The 27,446-nt window shown below is 35.6% G+C and overlaps 1 protein-coding gene across 2 annotated transcripts; it reads right to left on the bottom strand.

The window, feature by feature from the left end:
* Positions 1-6,651: 6,651 nt before the first annotated feature.
* LOC122041342 (ABC transporter G family member 7-like) lies at positions 6,652-13,515 on the bottom strand. Of its 2 annotated transcripts, XR_006128963.1 has the most exons (12): positions 13,136-13,513; positions 12,601-12,791; positions 12,372-12,522; positions 11,801-11,933; positions 11,088-11,289; positions 10,035-10,311; positions 9,603-9,734; positions 8,117-8,337; positions 7,638-7,850; positions 7,491-7,575; positions 7,018-7,244; positions 6,652-6,923 (listed from the first exon to the last, which is right to left on the bottom strand). XR_006128963.1 is itself a non-coding variant. In XM_042600989.1 (11 exons), the coding sequence occupies exons 1-11, from the start codon at positions 13,472-13,474 to the stop codon at positions 7,071-7,073; spliced, it is 2,118 nt and encodes a 705-aa protein (XP_042456923.1). In that variant the 5' UTR covers positions 13,475-13,515; the 3' UTR covers positions 6,652-7,070. The 2 variants fall into 2 exon arrangements, 1 of the variants encoding a protein (XP_042456923.1); XM_042600989.1 differs by having other exon boundaries at positions 6,652-7,244; positions 13,136-13,515.
* Positions 13,516-27,446: the final 13,931 nt, after the last annotated feature.

Below are 27,446 nucleotides of genomic sequence, written 5' to 3'. Positions count from 1 at the left end.
ATGAAAATGATCTTCTGGTTGTGTGAAAAGTTGTAAATCTTGAGTGCCAAAACGCATGGTTTTGGTGGAAAAGTACGAACTTTCTTTGGTCTGTCCATCCTGTAAGGACTAAAAATATTAATGTAACAACCTTGATAATGTATCTGCTAAAGAATTATTAACCCCTTTAATATGTTCTCATTGTATCTTAAGTCCTTTATTGATTATGGTATCTGTAAATTTTAACCAACGCTTTGTACTAAGGTCTTTTTTGACTGTTTTAATTTGTTGACCATATTTGACTATGGCTTCACAGTCTGTTCTAATAAGGATTTCTGGTTTGTTACAAATAAATAATCTAAAAGCTTCTAAGCAGTAAATAACAGCTAAAATTTCATAATCTAATGATGTTAAGTGTCCTTTTTCATGGTATTTTCTAGAGGCATAATGACATAAAGCTTCTGTTGATTTAGGTTCTTATTTGGAAGTTTTGCGATATAAGATAACACCCCAACCAGTCTCACAACCATCTGTTTCAATAATTAAATAATTTGAGTCAAGAGGTAAAGTTAACTTAGGGATGGTTTTAACCAGTTGTTTGATTTGCTGAACTAAAGCAATATCTTGTTGGTTAAAATATTTTTGTCCTGTCAAAGATGTCTTATTGTATAATGGTCCACTAATTTTTTCTATATCTTTTAGATAGGGTCTTGCATAATTTAGAAGACCTAGAAAAGCTCTTAAAGTCTTAGTATCTTCCATTTTGTCTGGAAAGGCCAGAATCTTAGCTGAAATATGAGGTTGTAAAGTGATTTGTCCTTGGCCTATTTCAGCCCCTAAGAATTCTACATGTGTAACAGCTAGTTTCATTTTCTTTCGTGAAATAATCAAACCATGTTTTTCAAATAGATTGAAGATTGTGTGTAAATGAGCATAGTGTTCTTGTTTAGTTTTGGAAAAAACTAAGATATCGTCTATGTAGACACAGGTGAAGTGAGCAACATTTCTAAAAATATCATCCATTTTTCGTTGAAATATTTGAGGAGCTATTTTAAGACCAAAAGGCATAACAAGCCACTCAAAGTGGCCTTCAGGATAGGAAAAAATTGTCCATTCTATTGAGTCTGGGTGCATCCATACCTGCCAAAAACCTGATTTCATATCGAACTTTGAGTACCATTTAGAATGTTGTATTTTATTCAGGAGTTGGTCTTTATCTGGTATTTTGTAGTCATCTTCCTGACAGTTATCATTTAGCCTTTTATAATTAAATACCATTCGGGATTGACCTCATTTTTGTTCGGCTCCTTTATTTACTATAAAAGCTGGGCTTCTATGTCTAGAGGTAGATCGTTGAATGGCTCCTAAGTGTAGTAATTGTTGAATATGTGTTTTGCATTCTTCAGTTTCCCAGTTTGTGTATCTTAAGTCTTGGGCCTTAATAGTTAGGTCAGGATTAATGATTGCTAATTTACAATAAATTTTATCTCTTTCCCAGTATTTGGTTGGGTTGTCGCCAATAATCTCTAGTTTTTCTAGTCGAGATATAAGAGAGTCTATATCTGGCTGATGGGTGTTAATAGTTTGAAGCAATTGTTTAGGGAGAAGTAGATCATTAGGAATATTCCAGGTGGAAAGATCATTTATAGGGCTTGTCCAGCCAAGTAAGTCTAGTTTTCCTGATATTCAGAAAAGGCAAGGTCACAGGATGACATCTGTTTACATGTCCCTTTTATAGTACACTGGCAAGTATTGTCCTTAGACTGTGTTCGGGTTTCTATTGAAGCTGTTAAAGGCTTAACTACCGAGGGGTAGTCTGACACAATAGGTGCAACTATTGGATTAGAGAAGAATAGAGCATAATCTTTTGTAAGTAAAAATGCCCTGTCTGGTGATATAAGAAAATTTAGTCCTAGGATAAGGTGGATATTCTGATGTAGTAACGGTTTAACCCATAATTTGGAGAGAGTTTGGGGAGTACTATAGGAACCACAGTTATTATAAAATTTTATATGTATGTTTGTGACAAATTGGGTACTAGTAAGTTGCTGGCCATCAAATTGTGTACTAATTAAAGGTTGTGATGAAGTTTTAATCAAATTTTTAGGTAAAATAGACAGAAGTGTAGCCTCATCTATAGTTGAATTAGTGGCTCCACTATTTAAGAAAGCTTGTAATGTAAATTCATGACCATGTATATTTACTAAGCATTTTACCCTAACATCAAGAGTTTTATTTGTATTACAAATACTAGGGGTTTTTATAAAAACCATATCAGTGTTTGGTGAGTCTGTTATTTGTAAACTTTTACCTTTGTTAGATGGTAATGACTCTTGTGATATTAGTTCTTCTATTTGGTTTGTTATTATATCCACATGAGTTTCTAGTTGGTTTATTCTGGTTTCTAATGTTGATACTCTTGTTTCTAAAAGGATATTTCTAGTACTACTTTTAGTGGGTTGTGTTATTGAGATTAGAACATTAAAATAACTCTGAAGACACAAATTACATGCCTGTTTCTTGCAGGTTATACAAGTACCTCTTTATCAATAGCTGGATAATAACTACGTACATAAATAACAGGGTATATTATCTGTTCCTGTTTTTGATTTCCAATCATGTGTATAATTAGAGTCACCTAAGTTTGTATTTAGTTGTGTGAGCATTAAGTTGGTATCCATGAAAGGAAAGTCATTTCATAATTTTGGTTCTAAGTTTATTGAATTGTAATCAAAGTCTGTATAGTATGGGTGTTGTAGAAAGGAATTTACTAAGCTATAGTCGGAAGAGGGGGGAATTTCTTCCATATCCTCTACAGAAATAATAGAATAGATAGAAGATGTGTCTGAGACATCTGATTGAATTTCTACTAAATCTAAATTTGTACAGGTAACTAATTTAGCTTCTCTAGTGTATAAGTTTTTCTTATTTGAGCAAGCAGACGACAAATGTCCTGGTTCATTACAAGCAAAATAAGTAATAGTATTAGCATATGTTTTCTTTGGTTTATATTTCTCTGACATGTTTTTCTTTATTTAAATATGGTTTCTTTTCTCTGCTTTTCCTAACATAATATATTTTTCTTGGCCTGACATTTTTAGTTTTAGCAGGTTGTGTAGTTGCTTTAGTATTTCGATAATGCTTTTGTTTTTTTGTTTAGGTGTCATTGAGCCATACTGTTGGGGGGTATATATTTGACTACAAAACCCATATTGCTGGTTTTTAAGTTGTTTTTGAATATGGATATAAGTATATTTTTCTTTTAATACAGAAATTATGTGTTGTATACGTATTCCTATATTGTCATATTGTGGAGCTACTTTCATGTCTGTCCAGATCTTGTGTATTTCCTTTCCTAATTCCCCTGTCAGTTTACTAAATAGTCGTTCTCCTAATTCCGGATTACAGTAATTTCCTGATACTGTTGTTAAGGCAAGAAAGTCATTGTAAAAATGTTTAATCCAATTCCAATTAAAAAGTTGTAATTGTTCTAAATATCTCATAGCCTCTTTTTGTCTAATATCTAATCCTGTATTAGCGTCTCTTGCTGTAAAAAGTCTGTGGATAGTATAACAAAAATTAAATATATTATTATCTTGTGAAGCAATCCTAGCTATTTCTTCAGGGTGAATAGTTTTATAAGATTCTCATGCTACTCTAGCTACATCACCTAAATAATTTTCTCCTACTCTTATCATGGCTTCACCAGATTCTATATCTAATTCATGTTTTGCCTGGTAGTCTCTTTTGACAGAGACTATCCATTGTTCTAAATAAGTGTCATACATTTGTGGGTCGTCACATTCTTCTATATTAAGTAAGACTGAATTCTTTTCAAAGTATGTAATTTCTGGTGGTCTTCTTTTCCCTATAGTCCTTAACAAAGGATTATTGTTGGTATAAGGATGAATTTGTGTTCTTGGAGGATGCCCTTCTCCATAATCCATAGTTCTCATAGAACTTTCTGGGTATCGTACTTGTAAAGGTTGTGGTGTATTGGTAACACTAGATTCTGCAGGATTCATTAAAGCAACGTTGGAAAAGTAGTCTTTCTTTTTAGCTATAATATTATGGTCCTCATCAAAATATAACATCCAATCTTCGTCTAGCTTATGATGCAGTATGTCAAAAGTTTCTAATTCTGTAAGATCTTCTTGTGTAAAATAATTAGCTATTTCAAATGGAAGGTAGACATATTCATTTAAATCATCATAAAATAGGAAGTTATCTTTTTCTTTTTGTGAGTGTGTATTAATTTCTATGTTCATTATATTTAAAGTAGGTTGGTTATTTTCCTGACTATCTTCTTAGGAAGTTGAGGTTTTATAATTATGAAATCTTTCTATTGATTTACCATGTCTATCTTTATAGATTATGGATTCTCTTGGTTGTAGTATTTGTGGGGTAATATTTATATATATATATATATATAAGTTGTTTTATATATATAAGTTGTTTTAATTAAAATTATTGTATTGACACAAGTTTTGATAGCTACCTGGAGAGTTAGTTGCTACAAGATGTAGCAATTATTAGTCGAAGTAGTTGTTTCAACATGTAGCAGCAAAGCAAAGTGAAGGCGTTGTAACAACGGAAATAATTTTAAATCATTTTTTTAATAAGTTGATCTACAATTACAAAAATATGACTACTAAAAAAAAATGACTTATCGAGTTAGTTGTCACAAGTTGTGGTAGCTATCTGGAGTGTTAGCTGCTACAAAGTGTAGCAGTTATTAGTCGAAGTAGCTACTTCAATGTGTAGAAGCAAAGCAAAGCGAAGGCGCTACAGTAGCGGAAATAATTTTAAATCATTTTTTAGCAAGCTGATGTACAGCTACAAAAATATTTTTCGGGTTAATCTCTGCTAGAAAATATGACTACTAAAAAACGACTTACAAAGTTAGCTACTATAAGTTGTAGTAGCTACATGGAGAGTTAGCTGCTATAAGGTGTAGCAGTTAACAGTCGACAGGTAGCTACTACACGTTGTAGCAGCTAACTCTCCATGTAGCTGCTACAATTTGTAGCAGCAAAGGAATGTCCAAGTGGTTGTAGACGGTTGTAGCAGGCGTCGGCCTTGTACGTCGTAGCATAAATCCTTCCTACCTTCTACGACCATCATTCCAAGTTAGCTACTACAAGTTGTAGCAAGTACAAGGACAGTTTGCTGCGAAGTAGTTGCTGCAACATTTAGAAGCGAAGCAAAAGCGCTATATCTTTACAAAATAATTTCAAATAATTTTTTACGAAGTTGATATACATGAAATTAATTATTTGTAGGGGTAATATCTGTTAGAAAATGTAGCTACCAAATAAATGACTTACCAAGTGGCTACTTCAACATGTAGCAGCTAACCTGCAGTCCACTTGGCTGTAGCCTGCAGACGTTTGTAGTCGGCGTCGTCCCTGCACGTTATAGCATTATTCCTTCTAATATATGTAGGGTATAATGGTGTGGAATAACAAATTAAAATGAAACGAATTATCATTGGGAATGGAGAGAGGTGGACTAGCTCTCACAGCAGTTGTGAGGTTGAAGACGCCGATGAAACTTTTCCAGCGGGAGCGCGAGGTCCGACGGACGACGGAGACAGAGGGAGCGAGAGAGGGAGAGAGCGAGCGTGGGAGAGAGAACGGCGAGGGAGAGATTTTAATATTAAACTTTCCCGGTGGCTTGTGAGGTCGGTCGAACGACGGACGACAGAGACGGAGGGAGCAAGAGTGGAAGAGCGACGAGAGAGATTTTAATTTTAATTTGGATAATTTTCCACGACGTCATTTTAAACTGCATGTGAAAGGGGAGAAAGAATAAATGATATATTTTATTTATAGGGAAATCGAGCTGGCAACGTCACGTCTGTACGTCGAGCATAAAGCGTCGTCTAACATATCAAATATATATATATATATATATATATAATCTATTTTTCTTATTTATTTGATGGAGAAAGGTGATAAATTAAGAATAATTAATTTCTTTCGTATATTACTCGTATATGTTTTTTTAACATATAAGCAATTGTCTGGTAATTAACAAACTTTGATTTGTCACAAATAAGTAAAAAACTTTTTATAAAAAAATAATAATGAATTAGTTAGTACATGCAAAAGCACCATTAAAAAATTTTAAACAATAAAACCATACAATTACATAACAGATAATATAAACTTTAATTTGCCAGTGTGATTAATTACATTTTGAAAAAAAAATAAAATATTAATAACTATATTGTACTCGTGTCAGTGACAACCATAAAAATTTAATATATATAAGGAAGTAAATGAACCAAGCCGCTTGTGAACTATTCGAAACTTGATTCGATAAAAATTTGTTTGAGCTCGTTTAATAAGACTCGTTAAGATAAACAAACCAAGCTCAAGCTTCACAATACTCGACTCGTTAGCTCGTGAACACGTTCGTTAAGCTCATGAATAAAATTTTAAATTAAAAAAAATAATAATTTTGATATTAAATTTATAGATTTTACATTCTATTTATGAAAAATATAAATAAATATATTAAATTTATTTATTAGAATAAAATTATAAATTTTGATAAGAATATTATAATTCTCTAAATATATAATTTAATTTTTAATACATATTTAAATTTATAATTTATACTTGTTTAGCTCGATAAAAACTCGAATAAACTCATGAACCATGAATATATTCGTTAAATAAACCTTGAGCTCGGCTCGATTATAAACGAGACAAACTCAAACATTTAAGAGTTCAGCTCGACTCGACTCGATTACATCCCTAATTATATATAGAATGATATTATCAATCCGTTAGTGATAATCAAACATGCATAAAGTTAAACAAGAATGCGCAAACCCAACATCGATTTACTGATGGAGCCAAAATATATGGAAAGACGGGCAATAGAAGTATTGCATCAACATGGTTGGAGGCTGGATGATGTAGAAAAGCTTCATTCTGTTAACAAGCAACAACAAACCAGACAAGTAGATAAACAAAGAGCTGCTTTTTGATTAGGGTTTTAACTGGCGTCTACCTGACAGTGACTCACCTCATGTTATTTTGTGTTCATCGAAGTTCATCTCTCGTTTCTTGCTACACTAATTAAGTTTCTGGTTGCTGATGATCCGGTGAGGATGGCGACAGGAGCTGCTGATACTTGGGTCTGTTCTTTTTCAGAAGAATGTATGTGGTCCAATACCAGAACATCAGTATCCTGCCCTGGGCGGCAACAGTGTCCCGGATTCGACTGCCTCCAAATGAAAATCTTTCCAAAGCCTGCAAAAGAACACAAGATATTACTTGAATCTTCTTCGGCTAATTAGAGAGCTCACAGTGTGTAGTAGAAAACAATGTAACAAAAAAACTGCTCAAACTTCTCAGATAGAGTAATAAATATAAACATTAGTTCATTATCAACTGAGTTAATGAAGAACATTAGTCTTGATTTCAAATTTTAATTTTAGTATCTTAAAGTAAATTTTGCATTGCTGTGTTCTTGATGATTTCAAATTGCAATTGCACCTGTTCTCCAGTTTGGATATCATATGAGTGTTGTTGCTCAAACTGAAGGCCTTTGAACTCATTGATGCAAAGCCCCTGAAAAGCCCTGAAAGTCAAAAAGAAATGATTAGTTTGTGCCAACGAATGTTGGAAGTAGAATGAGAATACCATCTGATTAGAGAGGCTCGGGGGATCCAGCGGAAGACTAGAGGTGTGTTCTCAGCATTAACATAATAGCCACCAAAAACGATGAACACAGTCATAAGAGATGGTCCTACGGCCATTGCCGCTTCAGTTGAAGGAACCATAGCCCCTACAGTGAGACCCATTGCTGAAGCAGCAAATGATTCCATAGTCACGATGCCGCAAAACTTTGCAAACCTATGCCATCAATTTCACAAGTCTGAATGTGGTAGATAAAAATTGCTAAAAAATTACAAGTATAGCTTACATATGAAATGACAATTGCCTAATAAAAGGCACAACAGGTAAAATATTTATTGTGCAAAATTTTGCAGCATCAAATGAGAGTACTATTTAGAGCAATACTTGAATACTTGGGAAAAAATAACTAAGATAAGTAGCTTGCAATTTTCGAGGTTATGCAGAAGGAATAGCAGCAAAGTCCAGGAGTAGATTCAGCGTACCTAGACAGTGTAGGATGAAGACGAGCCATTGGATATAATATCGATCCAAAAATCAAGGGAAATGCTGCTCCTATTGGGACTTCTGCCAGCAATTTGGATAAAAGGTAAGGGCCCAAATCATAGGAACCTTTGGCTCGCTCTCGATCTACTATGGCTCGTTCTTTTGGAAACACACCTACTGTTTTTGTGAGAGCTGCCATAGCTGTGTTAATTGCAGCCACCTTTTGCAAATGAAAGAAATATCAGTCAACCAGGGTCTTTTTATTAGATATCACTGACATCATAATAAAATTATATAGGAAATTCAACAATGTTACTCTTCATTTCATTATATGTATATTGCTTTATATTATCAAGAGGCTAGAAGGGCAGAACTTATAAAAGACAGCCATAAACACAACTTGCATAGTCATGCATAATATGTTCAAATGTGGAAACATATGGGGCATAAAAATATCAAAACCAAGAACAACATCAGTCAATCCAGCAAATGATGTGTCCTGTGTCGATTTAATTATTTCAAAACAGTTTGGATTCCTAGTATAAGAGACTAGGAAAGCAGATAAATAACATGATCTTACATTCTAAATATTATGGGTATCCGCACTTATTTATTCCCATAACCACCAAGTTACATGGAAAATTTTAATCACTTTCAGTATTATTCCAAATATTAGTGATTCCAGATCCTACCAAGTACTAACCAGTCCATAAGCCCGACAATAGAGACTGTTAGTACTTTTTTCTGCCCGCTACTCCAATGTACTTTCTATAATTAATCTGACAGGGTGATGCCATAAACAAAAAGTAATTACACCAACTTGCCAGTGAATCATTTATTAATCCTACTCATTTCATGGTAGTCAACAATTTATGACTGATCTACATGGATAAACAAAAAAAGATCTCCTTAAAATCCATTTTGGCAATTTTCAATTGCAATATGAGAACTAACCTCTATATCATCAACAACATAGCTCTGGAATGGTATTCCAGCATGGTTAATGACACCTAATATCCATCATCAATTCCTAAATACACTTGTTTTTTTTGTTGAGAAATATAATATTAAAAGTCAAACATTGTAATGTTTGCAACTTGGATACAAAAGTCATTTATCCAAATCTGTCTCATATGCCACGGAACAATTTGAAAATTCATTGTCCCCTTAGCTGCTCCTTATTGAACCACGAAGATTTTATTCTAAAATTATTAATCATAATTATCATTTTTTTATACCATGCATCAATACGTGCAAGTTTATTTAACTGATTTCAATAGAATCCTGCATGCTTCACATCAATTCCCCTATAGGAAACATGTACGAAGGCTTAATTCAACAAAATAATGACCAATTGCGGCTCAGAAACTGCAAATGGTAAATGCACTACATGAACCCAGTTTAAACCATTTAAGAAGCTAGCTGATAAAAGTTCATTATTCAAAGAATTAAAGCTAACTGAATAAAGCAATAGAACATGCATACTTGAAGAAGTCCCATTCTATCTTGTATTGATGTTTGAGTTCTTCCCATTCGCCAAAATACAGAACCAAATATGATAGCTGATGCAATAGACATTCTTGCTCTAACTTTGTTTGTTGGACCATCACGAGAAGCCTGAGCACAATGACAATTTCTAAATATGAACATAACAAATCTGATTGTGACTATTAACCAATATAAACAAAGAACCTCTTCTCTTCAGGCCAAACTAGGCATTTTGAAGATTAACAATGTAAGAATAATTGCCTGAGGATTCTGACCTAAGTGAGAAAGAATGGCATTGGCACAATGATTGAGAGTAACCACTAAATAGCTTATGGAATCCTAGTCATTCCCTTTTGTTGTTTAATTTTTCAAGTGAATTTTATGGAAACTTAAACAGTAATCAATACAAAAGAAACACATGACACTAACCTGCATCCATGCTCGTTTAAGGAGCAATCTAAACTGGGGCCACCAACCACCTCTCCTTTTAGACATGGTTTTTTTGCCAAGCTTTGCTGAAACCTTAGAACTCTCCAATAGCATAACTGGAGAAGAACACTGAACCATTAAACTGCTATTTGAAAATGCTTCAACCAGATCATCAATTCTTTTTTGTGAGGTATGTACACTTTCAGCTGAACTATAATCAATTGAAATAAGATCAGCCAAAAATTCCGCAGGGTTTTCATGATCAGGGCACTCATACCTGCAAAAATGGGCATAAGAAAATTAAAGATTGTCAATATTAATGAGTCAATAAAGAAAAAGTAGTTTCAAATCAAAGATAATTTAAAAATCGACCAGAACACTGGAACTGCATACCAACTTGTTTGTTCTTTTCAAGTCAAGTTCAAAGTCTTTCTTGACCGAGGCAAAGCTAACAATGCCTTGGTGAATCATCTAATGAGCTGAGCATGTGCCAATATCATCTAAACTCTATCTTCACCCTCACCCTTGCCCTCCTAAGAAAGTCAATTCAATTTCATTTCTAGACCTAATCCTTTATTGGAGAGCTGTTGGAGTAGCTTTCTCCTTAACTAGTTGTTGGTTACTTTCCCTGTGGTCTAGGAGTGCCTTTACCAGGGAGTTCTCTGTCAACTTCTATTCTAAGAATGGGAGTATTGAAAACCACAGAAGTAGTCTTTTGACTTTCTTAAGCTATCTATGTATCTTAGGCAAGACTTGGATAAGAGATTATAGGACCATTTTCTACTCATTTAGGTAAGTCCAATACTTGGGAAATGCATATCGGATTCTCCTCTTCCAGAAAGACAAAAAAAAAAAAGATGCCAACACTACCGACCAACTAGGCATTTACTCTCCCACGAGTGGTGGTTTTTTCATTTCAACATGTTGTATTTCATCACATTTATCTGCTAAATATAACTCCAATTGCACAATTTCATGCATATTTTGAAATGGAATATAATAGATTGAAAATTATGATGCTACCAACAAGAAGGCAAATGACAAAGTAATGACCCTAATTTAGCAAAGTATGTCAATGTTTCATCTTTAGCAGGGCCCATATACACAAGAGCTCCTTCTGACAACAACACGATGTCATCAAACTTGCTATATACTGAGCCTCTTGGTTGGTGTATTGAGCAGATAACAGTATGACCATCCTCAGCAAGTTGCCGAAGTGTTTCCATAACCTTTTCTGCCTGAAAAGCATCTAGTCCTGCGAGTAAGACAAAGGACTATCATGAAAATAAACACCACCTCAAACTATTAAGTTTGACATGCTGAAAGAAGAGCAACAACATTAAAGATTGTAATCTACATCTGAAATTATACTATTATTGAATTGGTTTTTGCCAAGAAACTATTACAAAAAAGGACAGAAAATGTTATTGTGTTTGTTTGGATTTTATGGAAGATTCTCCACAAACAATTGCATAGAGATGCTCTTCTCTCAAGTTCAGTTAAGCTAAGGCATTTTCGTAACTCAAACTGATAATGTTCATTCCCCTAATGAACGGTCAATTAGAATAGACACCATCGTGTACTTCTTAGTTTACTGCATGACTCTCCATCTGCTCAGCAATATTCCATCGCCCATGTAATCAGATCCTTGTAGTAGAGATTCCATGTCCCCTGGCTTTGTCATAGATTTGTGACAATTTTAAAAAGAAAAAGAAAATTTGCTAATGATTGAAATGACAAAAAGACTAATAATAAGGTAAACAGACCTGTTGTTGGTTCATCCGCAAATACAACAGATGGACTAGCAATCAGTTCACAAGCTAGTGCAAGGCGCTTCTTTTCTCCACCACTAATTCCACGGACTTTTGAATCACCGACAATGGAATCAGCACAATTTACCTATTTTAGCAAAAAATTTTGACAAATGAATAGAGAAAATAAGTGTGGCAGGTCCACTGTTATCATAGAATGTAAAGAACTAAAGAACATGAATAATAGACTGTTCGTACATTAAAATGCCTGTCTTACAAGAATTACAGGGTTAACACCAATTTATTAATTTTGTTTGAGCGAATAACAAAATTTCAGACACCAAATTGTATTACTTTTACTAAAATGATTGGATAGAAACAATCCTTTTCTTCTAGAACCTATATTCCAGCATAGCACAGACAAAACAAAAAGAACATTTCACCATATTCTGTGAAGAGTTGCAGAGGAAGGGGATGAATGGAATTGTTGAATTATAAGTATTTTACCATAGACTAGACTTGTTCTGACTGAAACTCCAGCTAACAGTGAGAATACTGTATCAGGTATACTACTTCGAATACTCACCAGTCCCAGTCGGAACAAGAGACTGCTGACATACTTATTCTTCTTTTCTGCTGACAATGTCCGAGGAAGTTGAAGTTCAGCAGCAAGTGATATTGTTTCTCTTACAGTAAGCTGGGAGAAGAACAAATCCTCCTGCCTCAAATATGCAAACCTGAAACACAAAGATCCTTAAGCTTTTGTGAAAAAATACAGTCAACTCATAATTCTTGAACAACATCACAGCACAAACTTGTATCCGCCACTTGGTATCGGCAATCCATTGATATCCAAGTGCCCGGAAAGGTGCAACCGAGGAGAAGCAAGGAGCTGCCCCGCTAAAACACTAAGCAGAGTAGTCTTCCCTGACCCAGATGGCCCCATGATTGCAAGCAATCTTCCAGGTTTCGCCACTCCGCTTAAATTCGTCAGCAGAAACCTTGTCTGTCAACCACAATTTAAAAAATAAAAAATAAAAAAAAATCGAACGATTCATTGCCATCAGAATAAGATGAATCAGTTCTGAAAAATTTAGTCGAGTGATTTTTTTCGTTAGTTTCATCAGAAAAAGGGCTGAATCTCACACCCTTTTGCAGAGAAAGAGGTCACGATCCGAATATAGAGCGGAGATATATAAAACAGTAAGGCTTCTCTTCAACTAAGATGCGTGATTCTCGTGAAGAAGGTTGAAGGGAAGAAAAACGGACGTAGGGTTCGTACAAGTTGGCGATGAGATGAGGATAAGGCTAATAGGAGTGGTGAGGAGTTTATGGGCGATGGACACTTACCCTTGCGCCTCGCTTATCGGACAGCGTGCAGGTGACAGAGCGCCACCGGATGGTAACAGGAACGACCGAACCCGAACCCGACGCGTCCTCGTCTCCTGCGGAATCCCTCTGTTCTTCCTTGTCCTCGTCTGCGTCCACCGCCGGCGGGAGTGCCGGACCGACGCCGGATATGACCCGGAAGAAGAAGGCCGCGGCGAGTGCCGCTAGGATGCGGCCCATAGCTCTGCCGTCGAAGCCAACCGCCATCTCGCTTCTCACCCTTCCCGTTTGAGTGGGACGTCGGAGAACGATGAGTGAGAGAGAATGTCGAAAGGCGACAGTAGGAGATGTAATCATCATATTGGGCTATATGCTTTCGGCCCGTCATATTGGGCCGGACTGTAGGCCCAATTTCTAGATATTTTCCGTCAACGGATCTTGATGACGTCAGCATTTTTTTTTTTTTTTTTCCCCTCATCCCCCGTTGTGTCGATCTTCCTACCGTCGCGATTCAGAGAGCAGAGTGCCGTTGATGGCGAAGGCAGCAGCGTTTGGCCGGGAGCGAACCAGAAGCATCGGAAAGGCTTCTGGTCGAGAGTTGCTCGCCGGAACTGAAGGAAGCTTAATGACTCTAGCTTCATCGTTGCTGAACAAGCCCAAAAGCAAACATCTGGTGACATTGGTTTCAGTTGACAGTAAGGCTAGACACTTTTCAAATGGTTCTATCAGCTTGAATTACCTTCAGACAGCAAGAGAAAGGAAGCTTAACGTATGATTTTCACATTAAAGTAACAGGAAGATTTGGGGCGTACCATTTTCTGTGAAGATTTGCGTGCGTGCTTCACGTTTGGCATTGGCATTTAGGCTTCTTTCTCTGGTATATGTGACTTCTGCTGTTCTGCATTGTACAACGCCGTGCTGCTGTCATCAAGCATAGGACATGGCACAGTTGAGTGTGAAGGCTTGCCTGCAAATCAAACAGCCCGACAAGAGGATTCCTCTTCGAGGTGAGATCCATCTGAGTATAATGGCAAACAAGTACTAAATCCAATTCAAGCACTGTTCTTCATTCTTCTGGCAGAGCACATAAGAAATCGATACAGCTAAGAAGTGATAATCATTGAATTCTATGCAAGGTTTATATACCTGTTTATAAATTCTTCTCTTAAAAGAAGTGATAATCTATTTTGAAAGTAGTAGTGATGGCAAGAGATACAAACAAGCAAACTCGTGAAGCTTGAGAAGTTTTCTAAAATTTAAATCAGGTACTATCACTTGCATTGAGTGAAGTAGAAAGTGCTGAATATGAACAGGAGGAATATATAATCCAGCTTGAAATAGAGAACACATTTGATGATCAACGACATAAACGAAATTGGTATCTATATCTGAAGAGCATTTTCTGCACCCACTAAATTCAATCTTCGTGATGATAATTGGTTTGGCTTGTTCTACATCAATCTTCCACTGTATGTATTAACTCCTTGACTGGGGGAGGCAAATGGAAATTTCCAATTTGCATGATTCTATTGAAGAAAAGAAAATTACAAAATAACGGCTATGATATGAAAATGACAAGCTTCTTTACTCGTGTTTAACTTAATAGTTTTTATATTTGAATATGTGCGAAAATAAGAATTAAAACATGGAATTTTAAGTATATGATCATATTATTTTCTTGAGATCACCAGGCTTATCTTACTTAACCTCAGACTGATGAGAAAGGAACAATTTACAACTTCGGTAGCTCGAGAGAGCCCGTTTTGAGCCATAGATCTGACAACCCTAGTAAAAATTTAATCATTCTGCAAATTTAATCATGAACACACTTGTAAAGGAGTTCATCCATTGCAACTTCTATACATGAATGTTTGCAATTAAAGTCATAGTCTTAACCATCGTTGCATAAGTTTATAAATACTTACAACTCATGAAAAAATAAGTGCCCTACATAACCTTTCAAATTTCATGAAAGTGTCCGCTCACAGTACCTTTAATTTGAGAAGTAGATTAAATCATTATGGCAATAATTTAAGATTTTGAGAACACATACGATAAAGTTATGAGGAAATTAAGTTGCAAGAGCCTTCATGAAAAGAATGTTAATGGCATGAATTGGACTGATTATGGCAAGGAAAGTACTTTAATTATTTAAGTAACTAGTTAGATTTATTGTTTTTTCTATATTTTTTTGGTAAAATTAATATTTGTCGAAGAGCATTAGGGCAATGTGTTTGTGTGCGCTAGTTTAATTGTATAGTTTTAGATTGATTGCTAGATGCTATGTCAAAATGGCTTCATAAGTTTTAGAATATTGCATGCTTTGGTTTTGAATCATCAAAATGAATTGGATTAGCATGATTAGATGCCATTGTAATCATCACATGAGTGAATTTGACCAGATATAATGTACTAAAAATGTGCTAAAATAAGCCTCAGTTTACACTCACATAAATAATAAAAAAATCGCTGTTTAAATGTATTTAACTTTAATTTATTACATAACTTATGCAAATGGTCGTGGATCTTACCATCACTAATCGATGAATCACTCTAGAAAGTGATTATTACTGCTTCTAGGTTTTGAACTTAATAAAATAAGATAATTGAGACTTTTCTTTTGATTGTCAAACTTTAATAAAGAGAGTGAATTTGAAAATCATAAGTTACATTGGAGTACTCTTGGTGAACAAATGCATTGAAGATTGTCTTTGGCTTTTACTTAACCCAGTAGGTAACTTTGTGAAATTATCAAAGCACATAGGTAAGTTGAAAAATGATGAAATCACGAATACTGTACCAATTTTACCCCTCTTACTATTCCCAGTTGAATCGATGTTTTTTTATCAATTGAATCATTTTTTTCATAAGCTAATTTCAATCAAAATCGGTTAATCAGTCGATTTCGAGACCTAGAGATCTCGGAATTATATGAAATAATTGAGAGCAATGATTTTTGAAACATAAAAATAAGTTCAAAAAATTAATTCATATTCAAAAAATCATTGTTCTGAATATATTAGGTCAAATTGATGTTTAAGGGCATGGATATAATTATGAAAATGAATACATAGAAACTGATTTCATGTCAATTAGAGATCATTTGTCTATCATACTATTTTTCCCAAAATAGCTTTTCCAAAAATCTATTTTGAAATCCATCGTGAATAGTAATATTTAAAAAATAATAATTCATATTTAAACGAATACTGCGCTCAATATATTGTGTAAAATTAATATTTGAAGGTATTTATATAATCAGGAGAACTAGACGAATACATAGAGACATAGTTTCATATTATTCTAAGGTCTCTAGGTCCATCAACCGATTTCGGACAATTTTGGCTGAAACAGGCTGATGGACATAAAAACTTCGGAATAACATGAAATAAATTCTTATATATTCGTCTAGTTCTCCTGATTGTAAAAATACCCTCAAACATCAATTTGACCAAATACATTGATAGCAATAATTTTATAAACCTAAAAATATGTTCACAAAATTAATTCGTATTCAAAAAAATATTGCTCTCAATATATCGGGTGAAATTAATATTTGAGATTATGGATATAATCATGAGAACTAGATGAATACAGCATGTCCATCAACCCATCAGCCAGTTTTGGCCGAAATCGATTGATGGATGGATTTTTCGAAAATCGTTTCGACTGGAAAAAAAATCAGTCGAATCGATTTCCAATGGATTTTTTAAATAGTTTGGAAATCGATTCAACTGAATATTTTCTAGTCGAATCGATTTTTGGAAAATCTATCTATCAGCCGATTTCAGATAAAACCGGCTGATGGACGAGGTGATGGACCTATAGACTTCGGAATGACATGAAATTAATTCTTATGCGTTCGGCTAGTTCTTCTAATTGAAAAAAAACCCTCAAATATCAATTTGACCCGATATATTAGAGTAATGATTTTTTGATCACGAATATGTTTGAAAAACTAATTCGTGTTTAAAAAAATTATTACTCTCAATATATTAGGTCAAATTGATGTTTGAGGGCATGGATATAATCAAAGAACTAAAAAAACTCATAGGACATGATTTCATTTCATTCCGAGCTTTCTATGTCTATCAATTGATTTTAGATTCATTCAGTTAAAATCATTTGATGGACTTAGAGAACTCGAAAAACTAATTCATGTTAAAAAAATCATTGCGAGCCTAGGTTCATTGTGTTCGTCTAGTTCTCTTGATTATATCCATGCTCTCAAATATCAATTTGACTCGATATATTGAAAACAATGGTTTTTTTAACATGAATTAGTTTTTCGAGTTCTCTAGGTCCATTAACCGATTTTGACCGAATGAACCTAAAATCAATTGATGGATATAGAGAGCTTGGAATGAAGTGAAACCATATCCTATGAGTTTTTCTAGTTCTTATGATTATATTCATGTCCTCAAACATCAACTTAACCTAATATATTGAGAGTAGTGATTTTTTAAACACGAATTAGTTTTTCAAATATATTCATGATTATATCCATACTCTCAAATATCAATTTGACCCGATATATTGAGAGCAATGATTTTTTGAACATGAATTAGTTTTTGAATATATTTTCAGGTTAAAAAAATTATTGCTATCAATACATTTGGTCAAATTCATGTTTGAGGACATTTTTACAATCAGGAGAACTATATGGACATATATGAATTGATTTTATGTCATTATGAGTTCTCTAGGTCCATTAGCCGTTTTCGGCCAAAATTGTTCAAAACTAGCTGATGGACCTAGAGACCTCGGAATAATATGGAACTAAGTCTCTATATGTTCATCTAGTTCTCCAGATTATATAAATACTCTTAAACATCAATTCAACACAATATATTATGTGCTGTGTTCGTTTGAACACGAATCATTTTTTTAAAATATTACTGTTCATGATGGATTTCGAAGTCAATTTTTGAAAAATCTATTTTGGAAAAAATTGTTTGATAGGTAAACGATCTCTGATTAACATGAAACCAGTTTTTATGTGTTTATCTAGTTCTCATGATTATATTTATGTTCTCAAATGTCAATTTGACCAAATATATTGAGAGCAATGAATTTTTGAACATGAATTAATTTTTTGAGCATATTTTCAAGTTCAAAAAATCATTGCTCTCAATATATCCAGTCAAATTGATGTTTGAGGGTTTAAATATAATCAGGAGAACTAGATGAATACATAAAAACTAGTTTCATATAATTTCGAGATTTCTAGGTCTCGAAATCGTTGATAAAATAAATGATTCGACTGATAAAAACATTGATTCGATTGGGAACAATAATAGTGGTAAAATCGGTATAGCATACGTGATTTCATCATTTTCCAACTTACCTACGTACTTTGGTAATTTCATAAAGTTACCTACTAGGTCCAATAAAAAGTCACTTTATCTTTATCTTTCATTTTCATAAGAGACTTTAAACTATATTAATTAATGGCTAATTGTAGATATTATTGGATTTGTATTCACAATCAGTCGAACGAGCAATACGTACTTATCTGTCAAGATGGTTTGAACTGATAACCTTAAGCTGTCGGCCTGGCTGAGTAGGATGATCGCCAAGTTACTGTGTCAGTGAGTTCTCCAAGTGCTAAGTTGAGGACGCTGATGCTGACAGCTCGAGACGGACGCCGAACAAATATAGAGCTTGTGTCCGAGTTGTGTGAGGAGCGTCACCCGATGAATAAAGACGTTGAGTCCTGCAACGAGGCAGTCTCCTTAAAACAGATTCATCCCCTCCGACGGGGCTAAGAGGTCACGCTTGGACATCTATTTCCCAGGATAAAACGGCGAGACCACGATACAACCTAGCACAAGTTGACGTGGCAAACTAAGCATATACGTGAACACCATCATGAGTGTCTACCGAGCGAAGGATTGCACAGCAGAACGAAAAGAGGACAAAAATGAGGGAATTATCTCTCTTTTCCTTTTTTCCTTTCCCTCTGTGTGATTTATTTGGACACATTGTACCCCGACCGCGGTCCTTTACGTGCAGTGGTGTTCACTAGAGAATCTTGTTAGTGCAATTCGGGCTCTTAGATTTGCACTTCTTCCTGCACTATTGATAGTCGTATTGTCACTCATCTCAAATGGGACTAAAATCCACATGTCATATTTTCATTTACATTTTTCCAACAGATACATCAAATGTGTGGACTTTCTTAAAATCTATTCTCATCAAGCGCAAAGTGAATGGTCTAAATGAAGTATTCTTGGAGAAGTTTATGTTCATTATTATTTAGTTGAGTTTGAAAAGTATGCCAAAATGACTTTCATCTTAAAGATGTTTAATTATAGCAAAGATAAATGTTGTGGATGACAAGGAACTTCCACTTTTTAATTATTCAATATCAAACCTTTCCTATCACTTCTATTGTTCCTATTTATCAACTCTCTAGCTTATTTAAGTCTATAAAAGTCTTCTCATAGTACATTCCAATATAGATTCCTTTTAACTCTCTTAAAGCTAGGTCCTTCATAGTTATCCCTGTTCTCTCTTGATGAATCACTAATATAAAGAAAGTTTTTCTTTAATATAGTTAAGTTATCAAGTGTTATGCCAAATATTACTACATCATCCACTTATTATTTTTCCTACAGGATTTCAGGAATTGCACAGTCGCTAATTAAGCATAGAAGAATTGTTGATGATATTTGGGTTAGTTACGTTATGCCTCATAGCTATTGAAATCTATAGCAAAACTTCTCTATATTTTATATATGTCTAAAATAAATTTTTAAAAAATGAGGAGGCAGAGCAAGTGATGAGGTATATAGTGGTAGAGTGAAAATTAATTAACCTGGTGTTTGTCTACACGTGTCAGAGTTGAAGTTATCAGTCTAATATGCTTCTGCCTCCATATACTTCAAATTGAACTGTGCGAATCAGAAGAGGCCCACCAAAATCTAACTTGCTAGATTTCTCACAGGCATTGCGCCACTGTGCTGTCTCCTCTACAGCCTTTTTAGGACCCTTCACAGATGATAACATCAATTGGATAGTGACTTGACAACAGTGCCCGGTTATTTCCTCCTCAACCTGACCTGGACATCCAAACCATTAGCATCAATTACAAACACCATTAGTTACCCTTAAATAACTATCAATGAGTGCAATCAGGGAAGACAAGAGAGTGAATATATAGCTAGGGTAGTAGAGGCTACACGTACACTGCTTCATGGAAGTGGTCGTCCATGTAGCAAGCGATTTCTCCTCAAATGATGTTAATGAAGGGATCAGGTTGATATCTGAGTGAGATCTCCCATTCTCGGAAAAAAACAACGTCATGCAGCTTTTCCTGCAATGGCTATTTGTGACACACTTTCTCTCTCAGTTCCATTCTATTGTACATTGGTCAATCGGTAGATCCTAATAGGGTACTATATAGATCATATGAAACTTTTTTTTCTACATTTGACCTAGCAAATTAAGAACATCACCAACGGCATGGGCTGCTCAGAATTCAGTCACTGTGTGACATGTATGTAGCTGATGAATATGCAGAGGGATTGGCATTGAATTTTTAACTATGTCACGGACATAATGTTTATTGTTGGAGATAGAATGTGAGAGAGGAATGGACGTTCCTAATAGGATACTGTTACAACTAATCCGGTTTGGGGGCGGGGAAGCAATGGATGACAGAGGAGTTGATCGGTCTCAGAAGAGGGGAAGAAGTGATAGGACGACGTACACGTACAGCAGCTGCTGGACAAGATAAAAGCCGATGGAGATGCAGAATGAGACAGAGAGAGAGAGAGGGAGGGACGACTGCAAATGGTCTGCAATGTGCTTGACGAATTAACACCCGGCCGGCAATGAAAGACAAAAAGAGGAGATGGGTGGCGGGGAAGGGAAAGATTTGAAATCATGTAAGATGGGGTCAGAGGAAGAAAGCTACAGGCGCAACCGGCCACTCTCAAACTGTCAGTGATCATGGAGGAGGAACAGTGGCTATTCTAAGTAATCTATCACATCTTTCTCACTCCCTCATCAATCCTGCTACTTGTTTCCTTGTCTTACTCCACGGGAAAAGAGAGATTTTGGTGAGGGAGTGGTCCGCACATATATGTATGAAAGTTGCAACGAAAGGAAACAGCCAAGGAAGCAAATGTACTGCACCTTTCCCCAGCCAATTGAATTAGAAACGAATCAGCAATTCTGATAAATTTATTAAGTTGCCGTTCAGATTCCAACTAGTTGGTTGAGGAACGTGATGAAGCCAATATATCTGCACAACACAACAAACCAGATTGTTAATCTACTGTTCTAACCACTATATGACCTCATCGTGGACAAGCTGGGTGTGTAATGTATGTAGCGCACACATATAATACGACAATGAACAAGTCAGTATATGCTGTCAAACAGAGAGAGAGAAGAATATATATGTGACTCAATATAAAATTAGCTTCATTTTGTAGTCATTTATGAACTTAATTTGATCTAGATTGCATAGACATTTGTGACCTTTGATGTTTCTGACTAAACTCTAACAAACTATTATATACCAGAGCTAACAAGAGACATGAGGAATATATACAAGCAACAGATTATTTGGTTGATAATGAAAACAATGTATACGTTGATGGTAATAGGTATTTAACTAAAATATGCCCTTAATCAGGTAATCTTTGCTTTGTGAAATTTTAATTCTCATGGTATAAAAAATTGTGAGGATGCATGGTCAGAAGCATTCATGGCAGTATGATTCAATTTGAAACTTTAGGAACCACAAGAAGCTACAAATATGATAACTGTTCTTTAATTGTTCTAAAACTATGATATCATATTCATAAATTTGTATAGTAAATCATTCTGAAAATAATTATTACTTACTATTTAATGTTGTTTTCTAAAGGAAAACTTCTTATAAAATGTTAACGAATATCTAAACAGATGTTTGGCGTTTTGAAAGAAGTTCTTAAGTCAATCTACGTACTTATATGAAGAACTATTTGACTCTGTCATTAAAATTTAAGGAACTATCTTTACTCTCACTACAACATCCAAACATACTTTATTGCCTTTTTTTTATTCGAATTAATTGTGCTAAAGATGATTTTCTTGGCAATATGAACCTCCGTACATGTTAACAAATAATGGAATTACCTCCACTCACATGCAATTTGTCTTCCTTTGTTTAAGTGGCTGACTAGACCATACCTGGATATTAATTACCAAATGGCATTAGCGAATTAACTAGAAATGTAAAGGAGCACAAAGTAATTTATCGCAAGATTAGTGTCTTCACTGCTGTAATAAAATTATAATCAGAAAAATATTCTTAACTAACAGTACTAATATCTTAGTTAATTAACAGCAATAATATCTTAGTTACTTACCATGGTTTGCATCCTAGACTTTGCTAGAATGGTTCATCAAACGGATATCTCTCCCAGACATGACATGATATGTTATTTGCAAAGTTTAGATGGCTGGAAATTAGGGTTGAGATTACACAATATTGATTTTTTTTTTATCAAAACTTCTCGTTATATTTCCCTGAAAAAGCATTCCACACATTTTGTAGTGATCCACGCTGGGAAGATTAGTAGTTTCATCAGGTAGTGCCTGAAATTGGATTAACTTATCATGCCAGTTGCCATGAATAATCATTTCCCATTTTCACTCAGAAATCACTACTGACCAAAAGGTTTCAAATTGGTCACCTCCATAAAGGAAGACCAAGGTTTGAGGAGAATGTTTTCAATATAATTATTTCAGTAGAAATATGGAGTGTGAACTCTGCCGAATCACAAGGACGGGAACCCTGATTAATGAACACATAAGTGTACAACAAACAACTTCCCTCGCTAAAAAAAATGACAAAAAAATATGGAGTAGTAAGTCAAATGAAGTATTTGTCATTCCTAATTCACAAAAAGCATCCCTAATAAGTTTATCATTATGTATGGAAGTAGTTCAATAAGAGTTAAGAGCTAGCTAGAGAAAGTTGAACTAAGATAATTGAACTTAATTATATATTCCTACTTCATAATTTTTCTTGAAGTCAAATAGTAGCAATTGAAAAGGAAAATTAACCCTCTAGATTGTGTATTCCCCAAACAATTTTCTTGGTGATATAACTTGTAGATCCCTGAATCACCATGTGCATGTTGGTTGGTTTAATTTAGGCCATCAGTTTTGCTTGAGCAGATTTCTACAAGAAGCCAACCTGAAGCAAAGCGCCTAGCTAGGCTCCCTACAAATTGGCACCTCAAATATGGACTCAGGAGGAAAGTGTTCAAATAAATTGAGACAGTACGTACTTACCAAATAGGTCACAGATATGTAGTTGACAACAACAGCACCATGAAGCTTGCTACATCAGGTACACTCTGGGGAACCTATATATAGGGCTAGACTCCTATAGCATGCCCTTCTTAACTAAATACCCAAGCATCTGATCGCTTGGTAAGAGGTGCTCTTGTCCTTATTGCCTTGAACACGCCAATTTAATAAATATTAACAACCCTCATCATTCACTGTTCAAAGGTAAGAGTACAGCGTGCACATATATATGTATGATCAAGCAAGTGGAGAAACTTTAACAAACAAGTGTGTTAGATTACATGTTTAATAATCAATTGCATGCACATCTATATCGGCTGTAATTATTCATGCTGCAGGAGGGTGGGCTCAGTTATAAATAGATATCAAGGCGCAGTGTGAGTACTGAGACTGAGAAGGGAGTAGAGTAGGGTTTGTAGGGAGAGAGGAACGAAGGCCAAGTCCCTCTCAATACTGCTCCCACCCTAAACAAATAAAAAAAGCCACTGCTAGCAACTGATTCCCTAAAGCCAAAGAAACTCGTCTTCTACCAGTCACAGATACCAAGACCCCTTTGCCTCTTCCTGCTTAGAATATTATGTATATGAACACATTAAATGAAAAAGGAGAGGAGGAGCAAAGAGAGGGACTGGAGAGCGAGAAAGAGACGGCTGGGCAGGGAGAAAACTGATAGAGAACTTTCAATGTCTCTCTCTCTCCCTTCTCTTTCCACTACCCTCACTTTAAAAACAAAGCCAAAGCCTTCTTTAGAGTGCAGTAGCACTAGCAAACTGCAGTTTTTTTTTCCTCTCAACAAAACGCCACGCCCTTCTCCTCCCCTATTAATTCCCCATTCTTTCACTTTGGTTTGCCTTCGACTCGTTTCTTCTTGAGTGCAATACCATGTAAGATGCTTTCCTCGAGATTTCATTTCTCACATGAAAGCCCTTCTCCTATGTATATCTTCATGCTGCTTGCTTAATTGCAGGAGGCCAGAGGGGAACTCGCTAGATCTCAACAACTTGCCTGACGATCATGGTAAGCAACCAATAGAAGAAAGCTCCATGACCACTGCTGCCTCAGCTCATGATACAGCTCGTGAGTATATAACTAGCTGTGTATATGTATAGATTGAATTGAAAGAATCAATAGATTCTTGTGACAGTAAAAAGCTAGCGAAATCAATAAACGCTTTCCTAAAAAAGTTGAGAGAAAAAAAAAGAAGAGAGTCTATATTAGTTCCTTTGAAGCCATGCAGACTGATTGAAAGAGATTTGATCCTAAGTTGCAGGGTTGAAGAAAAAGAAGAGTGGGGGAAAGGATGATTCTGCAAAGGTGTATGAGTGCCGGTTTTGTTCCCTCAAGTTCTGCAAGTCACAAGCACTCGGAGGTCATATGAATCGACATCGCCAAGGCAAGATGACCACCATGTTTATATAGATGTTGTTGCACCATAAAAGTTGGAGAAGCTGGTCGATGTGACAGCATTAATTCTTCTAATATTATTTTCTCCTTTCAATTTCTTCTTCACATCAAACCTGTTACACTCAATTTGATAATTTTGTTAGAGAGGGAGACAGAGACTCTCAACCGTGCTCGTCAGCTAGTTTTCAACAACGAAGGTCTTTCCAACGCTGCCGTGGGGTATACATTCTACTTTGACATAAATCCTAGCTACTTTAATCTCCTTTCTTTCATTGAGTAAATAAATATAACAGGTTGAGAGATCTTAATATTGGTGGCTTGCAAATTCCTCCGGGGGGCTTCCCACATGGGGATCCATGTATTCCTTACCGATCACCAGTCTATACACCGAGATTGTCGACGACGATGCCACCGCCGAACCCTTCGCCAATGCAGCAATACTATCAACACCCACCTTCTCATCCACCTGAGGCCAACTACTACGTTGGTCATGTCCAATGTCCACCGCACAACCCCAACTACGGCTCCAACTTCACTTGCTTCGGGACTCCTCTTTCACACAGCTTTCCCGTGGAAGGAAGAGATGGTGCACCTCGTAATCAAACGGAGGCGAAGAGCTGGGGATGCAGTTATGGTCATGTCCAACACATGGATCCGTCTGTCGATCGCTTCCGGGACAACAACTTTCATGGTTAACAATTTTCTATCTTATGTGCCGCGATTAAGTTAGGTGGACCATGTAGTACATATTCCTACTTGTGCTATGAAAAAAGCAAATGTAAGGAAGAATGATTCCCTTAGCGGTAAGTTTTGTGGGTCATATATATGTGCTTAGCTTATGTCTTAAACGTATGCTGCACCCCCCTCTCAAGGTAAGTTCTTTTGTCTTATCTTTGTTGTACTACGTTTTATTTTCTGTATTCAATGCCTCATGAAACGAATTTTATTTCTTGCTAAAGCAAAGAATATTGTTCCTGTGGTTTTAACTATTGACGAAGGTCAAATCAAGAGATAACAACTTTTTAGTGGCTCACGTTTTTATGATAGTATTAATTCTCTCACTCTGTTTCTCTCTCTCTCTTTCTCTCTTCAATTTGGGAAGGCTACAAGGTGAGGCAGTTGCTCAGGTGAAGGCCGCTTGTTGGGACAATAGGAGGAAAAGGCCTAGAGAATGAAGGCGGCAAAGACGGCAACATGTCTTAACCTGTGCGCTTGCCTTGCCGACTATTGTTTTTAGATTTTCGGGCATGAGTTGTCAAGGCTAATGTTCTTAGAGTTCTGGGTGCTACCTACCACTTTAATCAGTGACTTTATGCTGCACAAAAGCTTACCAATTAGGTGTTATGGGCAAAGCAGCCACCTAGCTATGAACTTGTAGCCTGAGCCACTGTGTGTGTCCATGCACCTTCATCTCCAAACTTTAGTTTCGGGGAAAATTTGCGTTACCCTCTTACCCCTCTCCAAAGAAAGACAAATATACAACGAACAAACAATATTGGCACACAGTTCACAGAGAAGACTAAAGATAGAGTGAAAAGAAAAAGTTAAGGATATGTGCTTACTGAGAGCATGCATGGGCCTTCGTCTTCTCATTATGCCTCCTTTCTGTGTTCTATGATTGGAATGCATGTGATTGCCAGACTCCAGGTTAACTCCATTGATAAATCTGGAAAGGTCCTGAGTCCGCTTTTGACTTATAACCTGGGCTTATTTTCTGAGGAAAACCAGTCGTCATGTGTGGGGCATTCATTTCAAGGAAAAAAAAATGACAGCTTGAAGTAAATTTGTGCTTCTTCAGAATCATTAAAAAAAAATCATGAAATAATTATATTATTAAAGCAAAAGCCAAGAGGAATAAGTATGGTTTCTATATTGCAGACAGAATACTGTGAAGGGGAAGAGCAAGATTCAACTTTGGATATTTGTTTGCATGAAACTAGTAAAAGTACAAAATTGAATGCGAGTCGTTATTAACATCTTTTTTTCCTTAACGAAAAGGGCCCCAGAAGAGGCTGTAGATTGCTAGTTACTCATCACTTTTGTCTTCTTTGGCGCACAATCGTTTTCACATTTTGTAGGTATTAGGGTTACACCAAGATCCTATACATTGTTCAGTGAATATGAACTCACCTTGGCAAGCAAATGTGTGTATATATGTCTAATGATTCAGTGGTATGGATATGACTTGACATACACCTAATTTAAAACGTCACGAGATCATGGCGTGTAACTTCTTAATTAATGTTACATTTACCTTCTTCAAAATAACTACTACGCCTCTATCCTCATATATGGATTTTTCCTCACGGCTGGTGGGAAATTTCCTTAGGACCGGAGAGGTCCGGTTCATCATTTTTTTTTTCACATGGTAGCAGGATGAGGAAGATGATAAACGCATAATTAAAGATGTAAATTAAATATTATCTTTCAGATTAACTGATTAAGATCTGCTTTTTATGATCCATAAATATGCGTTCCTTAGAGAAAAATAATAATAATTGCATTCTGGGAACATGTCGCTGCACTAAGACTGGATATATGTAAAGCAAGATAAAGAACATAGAAGTGTAAGAAAGATATTCCTCACTTGAAGAAGTCAGAAAATTTTTATAGA

Source organism: Zingiber officinale, chromosome 2A (assembly GCF_018446385.1).
Source record: "Zingiber officinale cultivar Zhangliang chromosome 2A, Zo_v1.1, whole genome shotgun sequence".
Classification (NCBI taxonomy): Eukaryota; Viridiplantae; Streptophyta; class Magnoliopsida; order Zingiberales; family Zingiberaceae; genus Zingiber; species Zingiber officinale.
Note: the sequence above shows the minus strand (reverse complement) of the source record. Positions and strands in the feature narration are given on the sequence as shown.